Here is a 22,344-nt window from a genome sequence, read left to right as displayed (position 1 = left end):
TGTTTCAAAACAGTTCCATTAGATGTATCAGAGTACTTCTGTATTCACTTACCCATGGCTTCTATAATGTATAGTCCTTATTTTTAAACATCTCTTAATGACAGACACCTACAACTTTTTGGAATTCTTGCTATGGTGGCAGAGATCTAATATAACTTACAAGGGCCATCCTCTTCTCACTTGCACTCCCATCCTTAGCTGCTACTGATATGGAACACATAAGCCTACCAACTGTTAAGGAGGCTCTGAGAATCATATCAGTATTTCATCCAGTATTTCAAAAGGGAGTGTTAGAAAAAATAACAATACTTTTTTGACAGGTGTACATATAATAACTTTCATTAATGTCTGATTTAAACTCTATCTTATTTTCTCAGCAATTCACAGATTACTGTGTGTGATAGGTGGTGGCAACCATCATCCACTCACTTTATGTAGTGCTGCCTAATTCTTGCTGAACCTTTATCACTTTTTTTCTGTTTCCCATCTCTCATCCCATTTCTCCCATCATTCCGGCCACATTTTATTGCCCTTCTTTCCTTTTCATGTGGTTTTACATGAGTGACAAGCCTAATGGTTTCCTATAAGCCAGAAAACCATTAACAACGCTGGGTGGTAACCATATAACTGAACCACACGTGTTCCCTACTTGTCAACAAGTGGGTTGGCAGAGGGTTAGTGCCTCTCCCCATAAAACCTCTAACTCAAAGAGAAACGGCCACCCCTTACGGGATTATAGCATCTGGTAATTGATAGATAGACTGACACCACCAAAGGGCAAGCTATATTTGCACAGAATAGTCCAGCATATATTTTGTGTTCCTTATGGGATTATGGCATCTGGCAAGAGATAGAGAGATAGACAGATATTACCTGATAGAGCAATTTTCCACTCAACATGCATTAATTTCACAAATTTCATACACTTTTACAGAACCCACCATTTGATCATTACAGAGCACTCAGTATGTGCAATGAAGCGCAACCGAAAAAACTCACACCAGAAACTACTTCATCTTGCCTTATAATACTTATACACTCCTAACCACAAAATCAAATGTACAGTACCCTTGCGTCCAATACAAGTTTGTCCAGTACTATTCTCGTCCAGTACAGTTGGCAAAAAAATTAAATAATTTATTACTGCAGTACGGATTTGTTGGGCTAATACAGATCGGCTGCACAAAGTGGGCCAAATCCGAGGAGTTCTCTAGTACTGATGTGCTGCATCCAGTACTACTACCCTCGTGGGCGTGGGAAGATGGCCAACACTGAGGAACGTTTCCCTAGTACTGCAGCGCCAGCCCAGTACGCCTTCCTTGTGACTCGTGATGTGTACCACATCGCAGTACTGCACTTCCCCCTGATGACGAAGACGACGATGTGCCAGTGTGTGACTATGAGGGATTTATGAGGGAGGTTGAGGCAGAGAGGCCTCCTCAGGATCCCAACAGCCCTCCTCCAGGGGGTCAGTAAGACCTCCTACAGCCTTGGAAACCCCTCCCTCTTCCCCCCAAAGCCCATCATCACTCACCTTAAAGGTTGGTCAAATCTTAGTTGTGTAAAAATGTAGTTAAGTTGAATTTTGGGGGGACTTTTTTAAGGCTTGTCTGACATTATTCATTTTTCCCATAAGGTATGTTGTTTGTCCAGTACGGATTTAGTCCAGTGCGGTAGTACTGATTGACAGAAATACCGTACAGGATGCAAGGGTACTGCATTTTGATACTGTTCTTAGCACCTGCTACCACAGAAGATAGCATTTCATGCAGATACATTTAATTAAGAGATATTTTGTTAGAATGGGAGCATTTACAAATAGCTACACCTTCAGTATTATAGAGGGAATAACACAATTTGCAAAGTAACATCTGTAACACCGTCAAATTCCACAACAAAGAGTAACTTACATGATCTGTATGTGCATCAGAAAGGGCACTGAAGAATTTTATGACAGTACCATGAGCTCGTAAATGCATTCTGAATGCGGGTACCATGCATTTTTGTGCAAGGTTAAGAGCAGCTAGGCATCTGGTTGAAACTGGCACAGAGGAACGCAGAGCATCAAGAAAATATTCAACATCATCATTAAATTCCTGGAACTCTCCTGATTCTTGGAGCTGATGAGTCTTCTTTACATTCTTCACAACGGTGTAGAACTGAAAAGGTAACAATATATTAGATATGTCTGACTTACCACGGTTATTGCTACTGCTGTTGAAAAACCTTGATCCACTCTGACTAAAGGAAGACTATAATAAATATGGAAAGCCAAACCATGTTAGCAGGGTGGAACAAAGGTCCAACATACTTCAAGTGTTATGTTGCCTCAGTTGTGGAAATGCTAACGAACTTGAAATTAAGAGTTGCATAGTGTGGCAGGCATCACTGACAGTGCTGTTACCTTTGGTTCATTTGAAATATGAAACCAATGGAATCACCTTCTTCTGCAACCCAACACACTACAGTATTTTAAAGCAAGAGGGAGGTAGTTGAAGGACCTCCATTGTTGCTGTTGCTCAATCCCAGTCATGCCTCGCCTAGCAGCCCTCTCAACTGCAAGTAGGCAACTGCCCCTAAGAAGTATCATGGTTTCCCCAGACCGTTGACGTCACATCTGCATCTTAGTGTGGCATATGCTATGCAGTTCTCCATAATGTGGGTTATGCCGTGTGATTCTACTTTATAAGTGTGGCATGTAAATAACTGGGCGGTAGGGCTGCCACTTATATCAGTGCCACCATGAGAATGCATTCTTCTCTTGCATCGCACTGCATGTTATGTGTCATCTACAGTCGTCTAGTCTTAATCTGTATAAGAAGGGATGGGTGGTGTCCACAGCAATCTGGCTAGGTCCATTCCATCCGATCTATCAAGCTGCATTTCTAAGTTGTCAATGCTGTCAGTGAGTGTGTGTGTGTGGGGGGGGGTTGCTCTGTGTAGATAGATGGAACTACCCATATAGCTATCACACACATGAAAGGTGATGCATTTTTTTTTTTTTTCCTCCTTGCATGTGATGGTGGTGAAATGTTTTAGACTTTGTTATGCCACAGTAACTTGTTGGGACAGTTTTTATTTGTCTAAGTGTCACTGTGTATGGCTGTATATAAAGAAACTCATGTGAGAAAGCAGACATTTTTGCCAGAACATTTGCCAGATATTCTACCGTAGAGGATGCCAGCCAGAAGGTCCCAGTACTAGAACTTGACTCTCCTGAAATTATTCCACTTAAAACACAGACAAGATACTTAAAATCCATCCTAGACAATTTACCCACCAACAAAGCTCCAGGCCCAGATGGAATTCCGCCAGTTGTTTTGAAAAAGTGTTCCCCTGAACTTCCCTCTGATCTAGCTAAATTATTCAGACTTTGCATAAATACTTCTTCATTCCCAAATTCATGGATAGAAGCCAATATCCACCCAATTCTGAAGAAAGGATGTTCCTCTGACCCCCTCTGATTACAGACCAATAGCAGTCACTTATTCCCTTGGTAAGGTATTTAAAACTTTAATTAATAATCACACTGTTAAACATCTTGAATCCAACAACTTAATTAGTGATAGACAATATGGTTTTTGCCACGAAAGATCCACCATTGACATAATCAATCTTCTAACTCATACCATCCATCAATCAATTGACCTACATGGAGAAATTCATGCAGTAGCCCTTGATATCTCTAAAGCTTTCGATAGAGTATGGCACCGTTCCCTGCTGTCCAAGCTCCCTTGCTATGGACTTACGTCTTTTGTTCCTTTGATATCCTCGTGTCTCAGTGACAGGAAAAGAAGAGTAAAAGTAGATGATGTATATTCCAATTTCCACTCAATTAATGCCGGTGTGCCACAGGGATCAGTTCTAGCCCCAACATTGTTTCTGGTTATATTAATGATCTCTTATCTGTCACCCACAATCCCATCCACTCATAAGCAGATGACTCAACACTACATAGTTCATTCACACTCAGACACCCATTTACAAAGTCTAATATCTCCACCTCTCAACTCAGTCCAGCCATCTCCATAAATCAAGATCTATCTACAATCAGTGCATGGGGACCAAACAACCTTGTCTCATTTAATGCCAGTAAAACTAAATATATACAATTTACTAATAGACAGATATTGCCAGATTCGTATATTACCTTCAGTACCACTAATATTCCCACCTCCAAAAGTACATTGAAATTCTCGACATCTCACTTAACAATGCCCTCAGCTGGACCTCTCAAGTTAGGTCGCTTGCTAAAACTGCCTCAAAGAAACTTGGATTAATATACAGAGTACATAACTTCTTTACTGACGAGCAGTTAGCTGTAATTTATAAGAGTCATGTGTGCTCCCAGCTTGAATATTGCTCACCCTTGTGGAATGGATGTAGAGAGGTTGCATTAAAACAACTACACAAAATTCAGAACAAGGCCGTTACAATTATTAACAACCCTGCCATTACAAATAAACTACCTCCCCTACAAGTAGGAAGGAATGTTGCCTCCCTTGCATATTTTACAAATATTTTTATGGCAAATGCTCAGACGAAGTTGCGTCCATGGTGCCACCTCTCCATGTCTTCCCTCGTGCTACATGGGCATCTAGTAGTGCTCATGACTGGAATGTCACTCAGCCATATTGCCTAACTTCTGCCTATCAGAATTCTTTCATTCCCCGTACTGCATCTCTTTGGAACTCACTTCCCCAGAGTTGTTTCCCTCCAAACTTCAACCTACAGCTGTTCAAGTCTAACTGTTAAAGATATTCTATGAACAGAGGACACCAGTAACCAGGTGTATGGATGATTTTTTTTATTCACTTGTATTTCCTTCCTATGTTCTGTTAAAAAAAAAAAAAAAAAATCAGCAGCAGCCGTTGAGGTCCACTGCAAGACTGGTGTATCCCTACTGAAGCAGGGACGATACAGCCAATGTATCTCTACCCAGCGGCTTAGGCTGTCTGGTAGAGACTGTATGTAGCGTGAGAAGTTCTTGTGAGTGTAACTGTAATGTTATAGTGGCTTTGGATGTGTGTGTGTGTAGTCAGTGAATCAAGCGTAATCGGCCCACCTTCAGCCGACTGGGTGCAAGCATACTAGTATGCAACACTGGTTCAACCACAGCACTCCTTATGTCCACCAAAGCAGTCAGTGGCTCAGTGAATGCTTCTCAAAGTTTTTACAACTCTGGCGGGAGGCAAACCCGCATCCACCAGCGTGCGAGATGCACACACTACCACAGAAGCTCCATATGTATATATACAGTACATATATATATATGCAGTATATATATATATTACAGTCACTACTTGCTTTTACAATGGGGTTACATCAGGTCATACCTTATCATATACTGATGTCATCGTAAACTGGGAGATTGAAACAAGTTATAAAAGGAGGGTTATGTCAACTCAGCTTCCCAAAGTCACCTACCCAAGACTGAAATAAAAATGATGACCCACCTTAATCACTTCCTGTGTCGGTTCAAGTCGTCTCCAAGACCAAAACAAACACTATCACACCAATACAGGCGGTGTTACTCACGTACAGTAAATCGTTGCAACAACACAACAATCACACTTGCGTAACACTGGCCTGGTGCTACACAATGTATAGGCCTACTGTAGCATGATACCTGGTTGAGAGGTGACGATAGTGGGGGGAGGGAGGGCACATGAACGAGTGGAAAAGACAGGGCTTTGAAGGGATAGCGGGGACTGCAACTGAACCAAAACAATGTTCTGCACGCTGGGGCTGCCACCTTGCCTAAGACAAGCGACTGTCATCTTGCGTGTGCCTGGCGCTTCGTACGAAATTTTCCTAGGGCAATATCGTTATAGCGGGAAATTCATCGGAAATTGGATTTTGGGTGGAACTTTTCTGTTATTGTTGTAGCAAATTATCATAAACCGAATCAACGTAAAACAAGTAGTGACTATACAAGTAATCCCTTTAAGACCCGGACACCCAAGTCCTGGACATTTTGGGCTCAGGTCCTTGGACCCCCCCCCCCCAAAAAAAGCCGACACACATGCATCACTACTTTAAATCTGCCATGCGGTGACGAACAGCTGTGTTTTGGCGCTAGTTCCTCTGACATCCACTAGAGCACCCCTGTATCATCCCCAGTTCCTGCCTACCCCATCGAGACTGCATGCTCATCGCCATGGCTGCCAACGTGCTCGTTTTTGTGAATAAACAGTGAATAAACCGCAATACCTCGCCACTGGACCACATGGGAATTTACAGTGTTGTGCAGTGTTAAGAAATCAGAATTAAGAGTGCAAACGTTTAAGTGCAGAGTGCAACACTGGCATGTTGCAACTGGAGTGGTGCAAGTAAGAACATAATGTGCAATGTTAAACAAATATAATTCACAGTGCAAAGGATTAAGTGCAGCACAACACTGGATTACTGTACATGCTTCAAGTGCACCTTCACCACTGTCAGAGCCACAGAGGAGGTGGGTTAATCTTGTTGACGGCCATGGACGAGTTGTAAGTACCCTGTACACTGCTAAATATTTTCCATACTCACTTCTAATTTCTCATTCTCTGGTTCTTTTTCATTTATTTCATGGTTTCTGCCCCTTATTTGTGTGCCTATGGTCTAAAATAGGTGCTGTGTATGTCCAGCAGGGAGTTATTTAGGTGGCTTTCAAAGTCAGGCTGGGTTGGGGTCTATAAGTATCTGTCCGGGGCATTTTTCCCAAGTCTTGGACAAAACCAAATCCTGGACATGCCTTTGGCTCTATTACGTCAGATCTTGGAGGGATAACTGTATATACAGTCAAGTTGCCTATGGTGCGGACTTCCATGCCGTGGTTTTCTATGACATGGCAAGGTGCCAGAACTAAAAAAAACACGAATCACGAGCATAAAATAAATATGGTGCAGCAGCATGGCAAGATTTGAAACGCCCATGCAAATTCCCTTGGCGGTCGGTGAGCTCCTCTGTTTGTAAACAAAGAAGATGATGACCACTTCAGCTTCATACTACACGTGCTCCAACTGTGGACTTTTTTCTCTCTTATGAGGAGGTTAAACTACACCAAATTCACTGTGTTAAGTAATGAAACATTAACTATTCTTTGGGCATTGTGACTAGTTTATAGGTTTGTTCGTAAAACCGCTATGAATGGATTAGTGATGAAGCACCTATCTCTGAGCTAAGATGAAGTATAATGCCTCCCATCATCATCATCACGTATATAAGCATTGTCTTCTGATTAGTTAATTCATCATCTAATCCAGTGTTGCCCCATGAGGACCACAGGGGCCTCAAGCAAGGCAAGTTGGTCCCGACATTTAAGATGAAGGTGACCAGCCTCACTCATCCCTGAGTGACATTATGTGAGCAATAAACCCCAACCACCCCTTGAATATAAATCTGCATCGGCTCAGTCCGACTGGAGCACTTTAATTGCTCACTAAACCACCAGGCGCCATAATCTGTTTACATGGTTAACACACAGCATTGTAAACGGTTTCCTGGTGTACAAGAAACCATTTGGCTTGTCACTCAGTGTAGTCACCCATAGACAGAAGTAAGAGGAAAGAATGAAGGAAAGAAAGACAGATGAGGAAGGATGGAAAGAATGAAGAAACAAAAGGGCAGGCACCTGATAGCAGCACTACCTTGAGTGAGTGGATAGTGGGCACCCCATCAACCACTTTCTGGTTAGTTTATTATGTAAATTTCATATCAGTACACATTTTGTTTATGTCTGTGATACTTACAATTGCTGTAATCGCAATAAGAGTTTATTGTATAACCATATTTCAATAAAAACTGCACACGTAACGTTTCTCACTTTTCCGCTAACAAGTCTGATGGTCATACTTTCCTAACAGCACAACAATTATTAGGAGTGATCAGATGTGGTAGGTGGGGGCATCCAATGTGGTAGGTGGAGCACCTGTCATCCACTCATTTCATGTAGTCTTTTGGTCTCTACACTGAGTGACAAGCCAAATGGTTTTTCTGTACCCAGGAAACCACTTACTAAGCTGGGTGGTAACCATATAACCAGGGTTTTTGGCCAAGTTCAGTGTCCCCCAAAGTCTCCTATCTATAATCACTAAATCAAGGCAGACATTTCGGAGAGCCTCTGAGGACCCAATACGGCCCAGGGCCCCAACCAAATGGGCAGACTGGCAAGGCCATGTGGAATGTGAGAGGTGTGAATGAGGAGAGCAAGAGGGTGGAAGTAGCGAATGTGTTAAGAGTGCGAGATATGCCATGATGGCACTGTGTGAAACAAAGATGAAAGGGTGTGAAGTGGAGGAGTGGGAGGTGTAAAATGTGTAAGGAAGAGTGTAAAATGTGTAAGGTCGGGCATCAATGGGCAGGGAAGATGCAAGGAAGGAGTTGCTTTGTTGAAGAATGAAGTGCGGCAGAGTGGAATGACAGACTACAAATATGTCGGATCAAAATATGTGCATGTTAAGTTCAAGTTTGAGACAGTGAAAGTGGCAGTGATTGTAGCATATGCACCATTTGACGACAGGAATGAAACAGAGAAAGATAGATTTTTGGATAAGCCGAATGAAGTACTAGGAGAAATGCCCAGAAGTAGTAGTGTTTATAAAGGGCAACATTAATGGCAGAGTAGGTACTGGTCCTGTGAATGATATACCAGTACTGCATAATAATGGAGTACCAGGAAAGAATGATAATGGGAAGCGTCTGAAGGACACGTGTCAGGAAAGGAGGTTGTGCATTGGTAACTCTTACTTCAAACACAAAGATGCACATAAATATACATGGTACTGAAAGAATGAAGATCGTGTTGATAGGAGCCTGATTGATTAAGTGCTCATAGAGAAATCGATGTTGGGAAGTGTTGCTGATATGAGGGCAGTGAGAGGACGATCTGGAAGTTTGTTAGATCATATGACTGTGGTATGCTGGATCAAACTGAGAGGAGTGAGGTGGACCAAGAGAGAGAGAGGAGCAGTCGTGGACAGAGACTGACAGTCGATAATCTGAGTAATCCATCCATCATCCAATCCTATGTTGCCCCATGAGGAGCATAGGAGCCTGGGGCTAGGCAAGTTGGTCCTGACATTTAAGATGAGAGTGAATCTGAGTAATAATAACAACAATAATATGGCCTTTCCTGTCTAAAGTGCCAGGTCTGCCACTGGGAATTCACTAGCGCTTGACACACATATACATTATTTTCACAATTACAATTACAGTCAGGCATCATCATCATCTTAGTTTATCGCCCTTCTGTTCCTATATTCAAACTGGGGTTGGACGTGCGATGGCTTTTCTCCACTGCTTCCTATCCTGGATTAAATCTTCTCCAATACCCAGTCTTTCCAAATCTTACGTTACAACACTTTTCCAGGTCTTCTTAGGCCTTCCTGGCGGTCGACATCCAACCACCTCCAGCTCCTATGATATTCTCACACAGCTCCCCTCCTCACGTGTCCAAACCATCCAAGCTGCCTCTTCCTCAAGATGATATTAAGATCCTTCACCCCTCATCTTCTGGCTACCTCCTCATTCAAAACTCAGTCCTCCCATCTCACTCCTGCCAAGTATCTTAAAATTCTATGATCAGTACTCCTCAGAACATTCATCAGTCTATCTGTAAAAACCCATGTTTCAGTATCATATACAAATACTGGTCTAATGCAGGTCTCATATATTTTACTTCTGTGTCTCAGTCGTATGTGTCTGTTGACCAGTAGGCTAGCTATTTCCTTCCACTTTAACTATGCTGACACCATTCTTGTTCTAACTGATCTCTCCACCCCTGCTTCACAGTCCAATACATCTCCTATATAGCAGAAATGCTGCACAAAATCTGAAAATCACGCTGATTTACAGTTTCATTAATATGGTCTATCTTATTGCGGATGGAATGAATATTTAAAAGGCCCATCCTTAACTGGTTCAAGAGGGACATAGTCCAGTGGTTTCCAACCTGTGAGGCATGCCCCACTAGAGGGGGCATGAAGGGCTGCCTGGGGGGGGGCACGAAGGCTTGATAAAGAGGGTAATTATATTTGAAAATTAAGAATTATGATGGAATTCAGTAAATTCTAAATATGGAGAAAATATTTCAGATATGAATAAGAAATCTAGTTATCTGAATATATAAACAATTCCAAAGATTAAGAATCTATGATATTTATTGACATGTGCCAACTATGCCAGTAAAATACAGTATTTGAGGAAGGGGGACGCAAGGAACGCGTCATGCAGTGGGGGGGGGGGGCAGAATTAGAAAAGGTTGGAAACCATTGATGCAGTCAGTTTTTTGAATGGTCATAATTGGTGTTTTCAATCAATCTATTCCTATGAGAAATCATAATTGGACAGTCTCAACTTGATGCAAAATAGGCAGCCAACTGTGAATTAAAATTAGCTTCTTGATGTCTTAAGGAAGAGATGTTGAAGAATTTGGGAGAATTTCTGTTACTATTAGAGGTAGACTGCGAGATAATGCTGATTTATTGCATGTGGCGTGTCAGGGAGAGCAGGTGGAAATTGTCAGGCGTGAAAGGATTGAACTTGATGGTGAGTCTCTTGAGTGTGTAGAAAGAAAGAGTTTTGTTATTTGGGAGACGTTATGTGCTGGACGTGGGGCTGGAGCTAGCTCTGTGGCTAAGGTAAGAAGTGGTTGGAAGAAGTTCAGGAAGCTGTTGCCTCTCATGACATTGACAGGACTCTCCCTACGTGTTAAGAGATCTTTGTATGCAGTACATGTTAGATGTGTAATACTGTATGGTAGTGAGACCTGGGCAGTAAAGGAAGAGGATATTCGCAGACTCAAACGTACAGAAATGACAATATTAGGTGGATGTGCAGTGCATCCCTGCATGCAAGGCCTGGGGGGGTTGGGTTTACAATGAATGAGTTGAGAGGTAGGATAGGACTGGAGTGTACTGGTGTTGTGATGAGGAGAGGTAGATTGTGATGGTTTGGGCATATGGAGAGGATGAGGGATGATAATTGGGTACAGAAAGTGAGAAGCATTAATTTTAGGGGTGGAGTTGCATGGGGTAGAACGAGAAAGACGTGGGACGAAGTCATTAAGTGTGACCTCAGGGTTAAGGGACTGAACAAGGAGGCTGCCACAGATTGGGCAGTATGGAAAGCCGCCAATAGGTGACCAAGGCCGACACATGCAAGCATGTTGGAGACTTCAGAAACGAAACAAAATAAAACAATCTTTAGATTTATGGGCTACAGCACAAAAAACACATTTAGGTTCATCATTTTGTCTAGAACACCTCTCAGATGTATGACCACAGCCCTGACAGTAATGACACTGTGTAACCCTGAATCTGTTGAAAGCGCGGCAGCTTGTAAGATCCACACGAGATATAGATGCCCTGTTCTACAATGGAGGATCTCACCTCTGGCGACATCTTCAAGACAGCAGGTTTAGTGTCATTTTGTGTTCTTGTGAAGAGAAGGTTGAGGGTACAACCTCAATCAACGAGCATCTTAATTTTATTGTTTTTTCTCAGAATGTATGGGATGACATCAGAGTCGGCCAAGAAAGAGGGAAGGACCGTCATGGTCATTTTTGCCAGCATTTTCTTTGGCTCTGATGTGCAAAAAGTGCCGTCAGTGCCAAAATAATCACTCAGCTGCTTCACCTTTGGCCTGGGCTAACGGAAACTTCATTACTAGTCCACCACCCTTGGTCTTAAGGCTGCTCTCAACTGGTACCGAGTCAAGTACACCTCTGATGTCTTCTGGTCCCATTTGACTTGTCAGAGCGTCAGCACTGCTCTTTGGTTTTACAATCAGTACTGTACCTGTTAACTACAAATGGCTTTTTTCTGGTCATGAGCACTGATCTCAACCACGCCCCCAGGCAGATACTTCCTCCCCCCACAAGAGACCTGCGAAATGCATCCGCAAATGACTTGGTCTGGTCTTGGGTAACAGCCATGGGTGATGAGATCTTGTCTCTAGCGCCTCCAGTCTGTTTGAAACATCTTCGATAGCCTGAAAGATCGGCCCAATAACTTAATCTTCTAGCTCCTTCTTAGTGACAAAACTTCATCCACCAGCCAAGACCTCATCTCCTGGTGCAACTGGCTACACAGCCAGCGAAAGCCTAGCTGGTGGCTCTTCTTCATAAGTGGATAATCATTAGCATACATATTTTCACAGGCCACATGAACCCACTCGCTGCAGTAGGTACACTTCAGTGCCAGTGCATTTTTTGCAACTGCAGCAAGGTAACTGGTGTTGTTTGCTCATGGCTGGGAAAAAAAAAAAAAAAAAAAAATAGCAAAAAGTATATACAAAATTACTTGAGATAAACCCGGGTAGCACCGCGTCCATTTGTGTCACTCTAATTTAGGGGAAAAAAAGAAAAACGAAAATACACAAAGAACAGAAATTTAAAAACAGGGTGTCAGTGATCACCATGAGCAAGTGGGGTACGACTTGACTACCTTTCTGGGAAAGGTAACTCAAACTGAGGTACCGCAAAAGTGCTGAGATGATATTTTACAACTGTTCCCAACCTGAGCTCCTTACCAGCAGCAAATACATCACTTAGGCAACACCTCATTGGTTATGATACTGCCACTGAGCAAAGAAATATAAAAGAAATGGCAGATGAATACAGGACTAAAGTAGGGGAGGAGTTAGAATCAGTGAATGGGAATGAAATGGACCTGGACAGCTTGTGGAATACATAAAAGGATTGCTTAGTTAGGAATGCTAAAGCAGTGTGTGGTGTGGCATGAGTAACAACAAAGAAGAAAGGTACGGGCTGGTGAGACGAAGATGTTAAGAGAGCAGTGAAGGAAAAAGGGAAGAAGTGACCAGAGTGGATACAGGAGAGGGGTTCAGTTGAAATATGAACTGAATATGTTGAGAGCAAGAAGCACATAAAGAGACTAGTGAAGAGGAAAAAGAAGGAGGTAAATGATGATCTAGGAAGAAAATTGAATGCAAATTACTCTAAAAATAGGAAGTTACTCTGGAGAGAAAAAAAAAAAAAAAAAGTGTGAAGGATGTAAGTGGTAAATTATTAACCCATGGAGATGAAGTAAATGTCAGATGGAAAGAATATTTTGAAAGCCTGATGCATGGGAATGGAGAGAGCACAGCGACTGTTAACATGATTTTTTTTTTGGGGGGGGACAGAGAAGGAATGCAGTGCCAGGAAATGTGACACTTCCAGAGGTGAAGAATGTTGTGAAGCACCTCAAAAATGGGAAAGCACCTATGACTGATGAGGTGTATGCAGAGATGATTAGGTGTAGTGGAGAGAGCAGAATGAAGTGCTTGTTGGAGACCTGTAAAAGGGCATAGATAAGTGAAACTGTGCGAGGTGAAGAATGCTGTGAAGCAGCTATAAATGGGAAAGCAGCTGGGGCTGATGAAGTGTATGTAGAGATGATTAAGAGCAGTGGAGAAAGCGGAATAAAGTGCTTGTTGGAGATATGTAAGAAGGCATGGGTGAGTGAAACTGTGCCAGCAGAGTGGAAAAAGGCTGTGATTGTACCCCTGTACAAAAATAAAGGTAAGCGACGTGAGTGCAAGAAATACTGTGGCATAAATCTACTGAGTGTTGTAGGGAAGGTATAGCTATGGAAGAATTACTACAGAGAAGGTATGAGAGATATCAGATGTTGTAGTAATTGACGAACAGGGTGACTTTTGGAGTGGCAGAGGATATTTGCAGTGTGACTGATGTATGTATAGGGTGATGAGAGAAGTAAAAACATTAGTAATGGAGAGAGGGATGGTGCTGGTAATGAATGGTGATGGATGGAATATCTCAAATTTGTTGTATGCTGATGATGCAGTGCTACCTGCAAATACTGAACAAGAGCTTGGTAGACTAGTGCAGAGTTTTATAGATGTCTGTGAGCATCTTACTTGAGAGTAAGTGAAGAAAAGAGTAAAATGGTGGTTACTGAGAGAGCAGGTGACTTGCAGTGTAATGTTACAGTGAATGGAGAGAGACTTAAATTGGTGAGAGAGTTAAAATACCTGGGCACAGTGACAAAAAAGAGAGGAAAATGTGCAAAAGAAGTGGAAGCTAGAGTGACAAAAGGAGGGAAAGTAGCTGATGCTCTGAAGGCCTTGATATAAAATAGAGGCTTGAATGTTGCAGCTGCATGAGGCTTACACAAAGAAGTATTAGTGCCAACTTTAACATACAGATGTGAGACTAGGGTATGGAATGAAAATGAAAAATCAAGAGTAAGAGCAGCAGAGATGGGACTGCTGAGGAATGTATGAGGAGTAAAGAGAGTCGACAGGATACGGAATAATGTGATTCGTGAACGATGCGAAGTGATGAAGTTTGTGGACATCAGGATCAAAGAGAATATACTGAGATGGTATGGTCATGTCGAGAGAATGGCTGACAACAGAGTAGTGAAAAGAGTACACCTGAGTGAATTTGAAGGACGGAGGAGGCAAGGTAGGCCAAAAAGTAGGTGGAGGGATATGGTGGATGAGTGTGTGAGGAAAAGCGGTATGGAAGTTGGTGAGGATCAGGAATGACAAGAGTTCGAGCTGGCTGGATTAATTTTGTGCAAAGAAGTGCATGATCAGAGATTTGGCACCCCTTTTCAACATGACATGATGTGGAGAGGTTGCACTAAAACTAGACAAAATTCAGGAAAAAGCTGTTGGAATTATTAATAGCACAGCTATTATAAGTAAACTACCTCCCCTACAAGTAGGAAGGAATGTTGCCACCCTTTCATTGTTTTACAGATACATTTATAGGAAATGCTCACACAAAGTTGCGTCCATTGTGCCACCTCTCCATGCCTTCCCTCGTGCTACACGGGCATCTGACAGCCCTCATGACTAGAATGTCACAAAGCCATATTGTAGAACTTCTGCCTATCAGAATTCTTTTATTCCCCAAACTGCATCTCTCTCGAACTCGCTTCCCCGGAGTTGCTTCCCCTCATATTTCAACCTACAGCTGTTCAGGTCCAATGGCAGATATTTTATGAACTGAGGATGCCAGTAATTTGGTTTATGGATTATTTTTTTTTTTTTTATTCACTTGTTCTTCCTTCCTGTTGTGTAAAAAAAAAAAAAAAAAAAAAAAAATCTGATTGGCTCCATCAGATAAGTATATATGAAGCTACAGAATATGATGCACAAAGTATTTTTGGCCCATCAGATGAACCCAGGATTTCGAAGACTTGGCTGGTGAGTGAACAGAGGCATGGCCCATTCAACTGGGCAAACTTTGGCTCTCTGGACACTGTTGCTACTCACCCAGCCTTAGGGTGGAAAGAGAGGTCTTGATGATGATGATGATGATGATGATCAAATTTGCTGGGTATGGTTATGATTCTTAGCCACTGACATATTAGTGATATGAAGTGCTCCTTGACTGAACCAGTCAAATCACAGACTTATTGAAATTACTTATACAAGACAAGGTAGCATCACAGTAACGTTCCTCACGCAACTTTTGAAAAATGAGCATTTTTTTTTTTTTTTTTTTTTAATTTACAGATAGTCTTAACAAAGCTACTACCTTATCCTTACATGCATTTCTTGCCCTGTTCAATACATCTTTCCTTGATCCCACCCTTTCACCATCACTGTGAACCTTCACTGCTAATTTGATTGAGGTAACAATTAAAGTATCAGGCTTGAATATTTAGCCAGATATCTGGTATATGGCCTTAATGGTTCGCCCGATATTTGGTATCCTGCAAATTTACTATCTGGCGCATCTCGAGTGCATACTGCTATGAATGAAACAATTTTTAACAAAATACTCTAATCTACCTTACCTGCTTTGCTCCCTTTGCACACTTGACACTTGTCACTGACTGTGCCTCTGCTGAATCATCTGGGTCACTGCTTGAGGGTCCAGGCCAGGTTTGCACTCTCTTCAATGGCGGTTCAGCATCGAAGTCAAAGTCTTCATATGAAGAAGCAGCAGAAGTTACACTTTGTGAACTCTTCAGTATCTGTGCAGGTGGCTTGGATGCATCCTCTTTCTCTTCATGGTCATGCCATTTGTGCTTGTATGTAGCTCGTTTCTTTGCATCTCTATCTGCATCTCTACTCTTGAAAATGCTTCTCTTTTTAACCAAAGGTGGTTGCTCAGATTTCTTTAAGCCCTTGGCTGTTAATCTGGAAGGGCGAGATGCTTTATAGGACTCAAAAGGGGATGCTGCAGATGTCTGTGATGATACAAGTGAACCCTGAGAACTGAAGAGCAGATCATCCATATCCTGTGTGTCATCCAAGTTTTCGTCTTTCATGGGAACATCACCCGATACTGAACAGTCAATGTTTGTACGATCAACAATTTCATTTTCATCAAAGTCTGTGCTGAATAAATCAAAGTTATCACTTTCCCCATCTCCACCTCCTGAAACACACGGGCTCTCCTCCCTTTCAGGTTCAACTGGTGGTGTTTTGGGAGGTTCTGAGAATTCTCCTGATCCCATGCCAAATATGTCGGTATCAAAATCATCAGGTAAGGGCGCAACACACGACGCACTACTTAAGTCACTTTGTTGGGTATCAATATCAGACGAAGAAGATACCATGTTTTTACTTATGTACTGATTCAGTTCACTTGATTTTGAGAATTTGGAATTACAATATCCCTTGACACTACACTGTGCACTTTCATTGTTTGATTTGTTCCCTGAAAAACTAAATCTATTTTCGATACACATATCTATGGGAAGGCCAGTTCTTTGGTCCATTAAACCATCAAATTCAAAACTAGAATCAACGGTTGTATTGACTGTTCTTTCAGGAGAATGCAGTCTGTCTGGTGAATTAAATGTATTGTCTCTTGATGAAATACTGGGTAAAGTGACTTGTAAACCTTTGTACTGTGTCTGTGGGGAGCCAGAGGGACCGAGCTCCTCTGAGGAGTCCCTGTTTTCCTCATTGAAATCTTTAGTGGAGGGAGAACTGGCAACACTATTTGAGGCACTGCCACCACGCGAATCATCACTCGGCAATTCCACTGTACTCGAATATTCCTGAGAACTTGAGGCCACGTTTTTCATCTTAAAGATCTTTAATTTTATACCACTACCAGATCTTGAACTGGTTACAGTTTCAGAATTATTAGGTTTGGGTACAGAACTGGTCACAAGTTTATCAAACACACGGTCTCTTGAGGAGTCCAGGCTGCCAGCATCTTTAACAGGTACTTGGCCAGCTTGAGTCACCTGACCAATTTGACTTTCCTGGCTGCCTTGGCTCGAATCCGGTGTCTCATAGGAAGATAGAGGAGGAATCTTTATGTTAAGTGGGCCATCACTCCCTTTACCCCGAACCTTATCAGTGGATGGTTTTGCTGACTCGGTTACTTCTTCTGTAGCCCGGCTTTTAAAGAATTTTCGAGGCTTGCTGAAAGTTTTGATAGGAGGTTTTACCTGAAGAGAAGCCCCATTTGCAGGATTTCCACTATCAAAGCTGTAGGCAGAATCCCCAAGGCTGGACGGTGGCGAGTCATCCAGATACCTTTTACTACTTTCTTCTTTGCCTGTAAATGAAAAAAGTGAAAAAGTTAATGTCATTAAACCAACCATGCACAAAAAATGGATTCATTCAGGGAGAGAGAGAGAGAGAGAGAGAGAAAATGAGGAGGGGGGGGTCTATACCACGCTGTACAAATGGTCATTAAACAAGTCTGAATTCAATCCTAACTTTAACTGGAAGACAAATCAATGCAATTTACAGCCAACGCAAATTGACTTAGGACCTCCCCCACAAGGTATTAAAAAACACAGAAATTATAGTATATCACAATGTTCATGAAATGCCACTCTTTAATATGAAATCATGTTTCCCTTGTTTTTCAGGACCAGTTGGATGTGTTTCGGCACGGAATCACTTAGATCTCAAAAGTAATTTAAGGACATTTCTTTGCACCAAACATTTGTCAGTTCAGTCTTGAGGTTGTCCAGATTGGGTGTCTTGTTCTCTGCCATGATTTTCTTCATCTTTGCCCAGCAGTTTTCTGTCAGATTTAGATCCGGACTGTTGCCAGGCCAGCTGAGGACCTCATTTTGATTATCCTGAAGCAATTTTGTCACCTTTCTTGACTTGTGACATGGAGCTGAATCGTGCATGAAAAAGTCACACCCATGAATATAAAAAAAAAGTTTAACTAATGATCTATCAGAACTTGAATTTACCAGCCATCATTCATCATCAAGTTCTTAGGAAGAAAGTAGAGGGCTCCCCTTCCCATTTCGCCTGAGAAATACCCCCAAACCATTACTGATTGTGGGTTAACAGTCGGCACCGTGTAAGCAGGGTCATATCGACTACAGAAGGCAGGGTGATGAACCTTGGCAGAACACACCTGGAACACTTGAAATGTGCTTTCATCGGAAAACATAACTTTTTTCCATTCATCCGATGTCCTGTATGCAGACTTCTTGGCAAAATGAATGCGCTGCTTCTTCCTGCAGTCAGTGAGAAACAGTTTCTTGGCTGTGGTGCGGCTTGGCAAACCCAGCTCCTTCTGCAAGCAGAGTTGGATAGTTCGAACTGAGACAACTTGTAACAGCTGGGGATACTTTCTCTTCAATTCTGCTGCAGTCAGTCGCGGATTCAAGATTACTTCCCTCTTCAGAAGCATATCTGTACCTCAGGAAGTCGTCCTCTTCTTTCCACCGCCATGCTTGTGCTCTGGTACGACATCAGGTGGCAGGCCGCGCGCTGCAGCAAGAATCTTCAAGACGGTCAAATTTGCGTGTCCAGTACGTTCACAAATCGTGTTTATAGGGAAATTATCCTGCCTCCATGCAATGATATGGAACCTCTCATCCCTTGAGCAGTACTTTCCAGGCATAACAACTTGACGCTATGAAAATAACAGGGCAAACAGTAATGCATACGAAAATGGTGGTGCAAGCTCGGAGTGACGGGAACATGTACTCCCACTCTCACTTCTGGGCAAGCACTGACGTGCTGAGTGTTTCGCCACCTCACCCCAACACCAGAGGAGTTGCCAGTTACTTCTTGCCCCCAAAATTCACTTGGTAGGGGTGGAAATGCAAAGCAAAGACAGACAATTCTCTCATAGCAATTCTGTGTATGTAGTTCCTAAGTCAATTTGCGGTGGGTGTAGAAGTGTTACAGTTTTATAACTTCAAGCTCTGAACATGTATATTCTAAAGTCTGGTGATTCTTTAAGGCATTACAAAAGGGTTTTTAGCTGGTATCCACTTTTTAATAACTTCACGGAAATTGGCTTTTCTTGGATTGTCCATGTGATGCAACCCCTAAGAAAGACAAGGGCTTACAGTAGTAGGAATCTTTTGATGAAAACCAAAACCCTACTTAAAACTCCAATTCTCAACACTGGACTTGCTTTGTAAATAATTACATTGGATATATCACACATTTGCAGCAGTCAAAAAAAAAAAAAAAAAAAAAAAAAAAAAAAAAAACACACACACACACACATATACTGTACATTTCTTTGTATTATTTATACAGGTTCCAACATGCTTGCATGTGTCCGCCTTGGTCACCTACTGACAGCTCTCCAAGCTGCTCAATCTCTGGTAGCCTCCTTATTCAGTACCTTATCACCGAGGTCACACTCTGTGGACATCATCCCACATCTTTTTCACTCTATCACTTACAACCCTGCCCCCAACATTCACATTTCTCATCTTCCACACCCATCAGTCATCCTCCATCCTCTTAACATGACCAAACCTTTTCCATCTACTTCTCATCACAACATCAATACACTCTAGTCCCATCCTTCCTCTCAACTCTTCCTCTTCCTTTTCTGCCCAGGTCTTACAACCATACAGCATTACACTCCTAACACATGCCACATACAAAGATTCCTTACCACGGAGAGAGAGACCTCTCAATGTCAGGATAGGCAACAGCTCCCTGAACTTCTTCCAACCACTCCTCTCTCTAGCCACAGAGCTAGCTCCAGCCCCACCTCCAACACATAATGTCTCCTGAGTAACAAAATTCTTCCACACTCTGATGTGACTCACCTGTAAGATCAATTTTCTCATGCCTGGCAATCTCTACAAGCTCTCCCTGACACACCGCACACACGAACTCAGCATTCTCACAGTCTACCTCTAATACCACTTAATCTGTACCATCATCCTGACCCTCTTCCCACTAATGTATGCAGTCTCCCACATGAGTAATGGTTAGGCCTGTCAAGACACTATGTAAGCAAAAACCATAAAAAATTATACTAATAAACCTAGGGATGATGCAACAAAAAGAATGTTACCTCCCCTTGGTATGCTTAAACTAGAAGAAAATGTTGTTAAACTTGGGAAAAATATCTAAAAAGAAAAAAAGTATTCGATGATGTTACCTTTAGCTCCAACTCCCAGGTCAGATTATCAACACAGAGTAAAGCTTTATAATGCCTGTGCAAAGCATTGTTGAATGCTACCTTTAAAAAAATATGTGGGGAGGGGTGAGTAACTCTTAATATTTACATCTCCATGTAAAATTAATTCATCCTTGAAATGGTGCACATTACTCTGTGTCATTAGAAACAATTAGATTTAGAAATAAATAAGGTCAAAAGAAGGGAGGAGCCATTACTAGCAAAGAGAATATGTTAACAGGAAAAAAAAAAAAAAAAAAAAAAAAATCCTTGTTTGTAGCATGTGTTGGGAGAAAATGCTGTACAGTACCAACATATGGCCAATAATGAAAATTTTTTACTGGGTCAAACCTACAGAGATGAGAATGATCTGATGGATGTGCATTAGGGTGTTTCATCAGTATACAGTAGAGATAGGTATGAAAAATGTGGTGGCAATTCATATTGATTGGTTCCTTATCCCATTTGAGTTGGAAAAGGAGTCCTACCAATTTTTTGCGTGATTATCATTGGTAACCATACTTTGCAACCACATCTTTATACTGTAGCTCTACAAAACACTAAAGAGCATCACACTCTCCAGCATCAACACGACACATTCACACACTGCCATCACAACAACTGACACCATACCCTAAATAAACAAGAGGCAAACACTCATCAATCACTTTTCACCTGTCAGCCATCTAAACCCCAATCACGATGACCGACGGGTCATCTGACACCCGTAGGCAGATGGAAGAAGAAAGAATGAAGGAAAGAAAGACAGAAGAGGAAGGAAGGAAGCGAGGCAAGGGCAGACACCCAGAGCAGCACTATATCGAGTGAGTGGATGGTGAGCTACTTACATCTATTAAAAAAAAAAAAAAAAAAATGGTACCAAAAAAATCTGCCGACAGTTAGCCTTGTCAGGCGGAGTCAGCAATTCAAGGGCATGAATTGTGTGTAAATAAGCATCTGGCTCACTTCACTCAGCAGGCTGTTGATACCCGTAGTTATCCTTCTTCTGCCCTTATTCCTTGTTTTTTTAACCCTACTTAACCTCATCCTCAAGTGTGGAAAAAAACAAAAACAGAAAGTATGACAATCAAATTACAGGTACTGTTATTGTCCCAGGATCATCTAAACATGAACCTGGTGGACTGCAGGAAACTGGCTACTTCAGCCAGATGCTCCCAGAGATCTTTTGTTAAGGTTATCATAAAGGACTATCAGTGTTGTGAGAAAGAAGTACCAGGTATACAATATATGTGAAGGTGCTGAAGGCTGCATTGCAATGGAGACATACTGGACTGCCTGTGAGTTGTATTTTGTGACTGATACAGGTACATACAGTATCAGGGAAAGGTAATGGTCACAATGCAATCTGGATATGTCCACTCATTTCCCTGGGTAAGGTACGGTAGTTTCTCAGCTGATGTCTAATGGTGGATCATGAAGGATGCTATTTGGCTGGAGGCTTTGAATGACAGTGGTGGTTGTAATTTGGGCATGTATTTGTGGAAAGCTGTGTTGGACAGAGGAGGCCAGATGTTACTGATGCATTCTGTGTAGTGATGAAAGGTTATTCATCTTTTGTTTGTTATGACTGATGCAACATAAGCTACTGCATATTTATATGGATATATCTGTTTCTGAACCCCTAAAGATCACAAATTTCCCAGTCCCCCTAGCCCAAGAACCACAAACAGGGTCCAATTTTTGAACTTTTACCAAGGTAAAATGTTTTCTTACAGGTTTCAAGAGCTTGAATTTACACACCTCAAAATGTATATTTCACTCATATGACTAATGGCCACTGCAATATCGACTGTCAAAGAACATTAAAAGTAAAAATTGTTGCCCTTTGCATAGCCTATAGAGAGAGAAAAAGAAAAATTGCCCCAAAGTAAATTTTGGTCTTATAGATCTGATGAGTTTGATTTTACACACCAGAAACTGTACATTTCAATTTCATATGTCTAATGGTTACTGTGCAACTGACCATCAAAAATAGAAAAAAAAAAGGCACT

At 41.8% G+C, this 22,344-nt stretch overlaps 1 protein-coding gene across 2 annotated transcripts in view; it reads right to left on the bottom strand.

Annotated features, from left to right (window-relative positions):
• wapl (cohesin release factor wings apart-like) overlaps positions 1–22,344 on the bottom strand; it is a 148,025-nt gene that overhangs the window by 79,448 nt on the left and 46,233 nt on the right. For both annotated transcript variants that reach the window (XM_080279861.1, XM_080279860.1), the window contains 2 exons: positions 15,762–17,485; positions 1,911–2,159 (listed from right to left, as the gene is read on the bottom strand). In XM_080279861.1, coding sequence (XP_080135987.1) covers positions 1,911–2,159; positions 15,762–17,485 — 1,973 coding nt within the window. The remainder of the gene's footprint in view (positions 1–1,910; positions 2,160–15,761; positions 17,486–22,344) is intronic.

This window comes from Coenobita brevimanus, chromosome 80, assembly GCF_032717465.1.
Source record: "Coenobita brevimanus isolate Jiangsu-jjx chromosome 80, ASM3271746v2, whole genome shotgun sequence".
Taxonomy (NCBI): Eukaryota; Metazoa; Arthropoda; class Malacostraca; order Decapoda; family Coenobitidae; genus Coenobita; species Coenobita brevimanus.
Note: the sequence above shows the minus strand (reverse complement) of the source record. Positions and strands in the feature narration are given on the sequence as shown.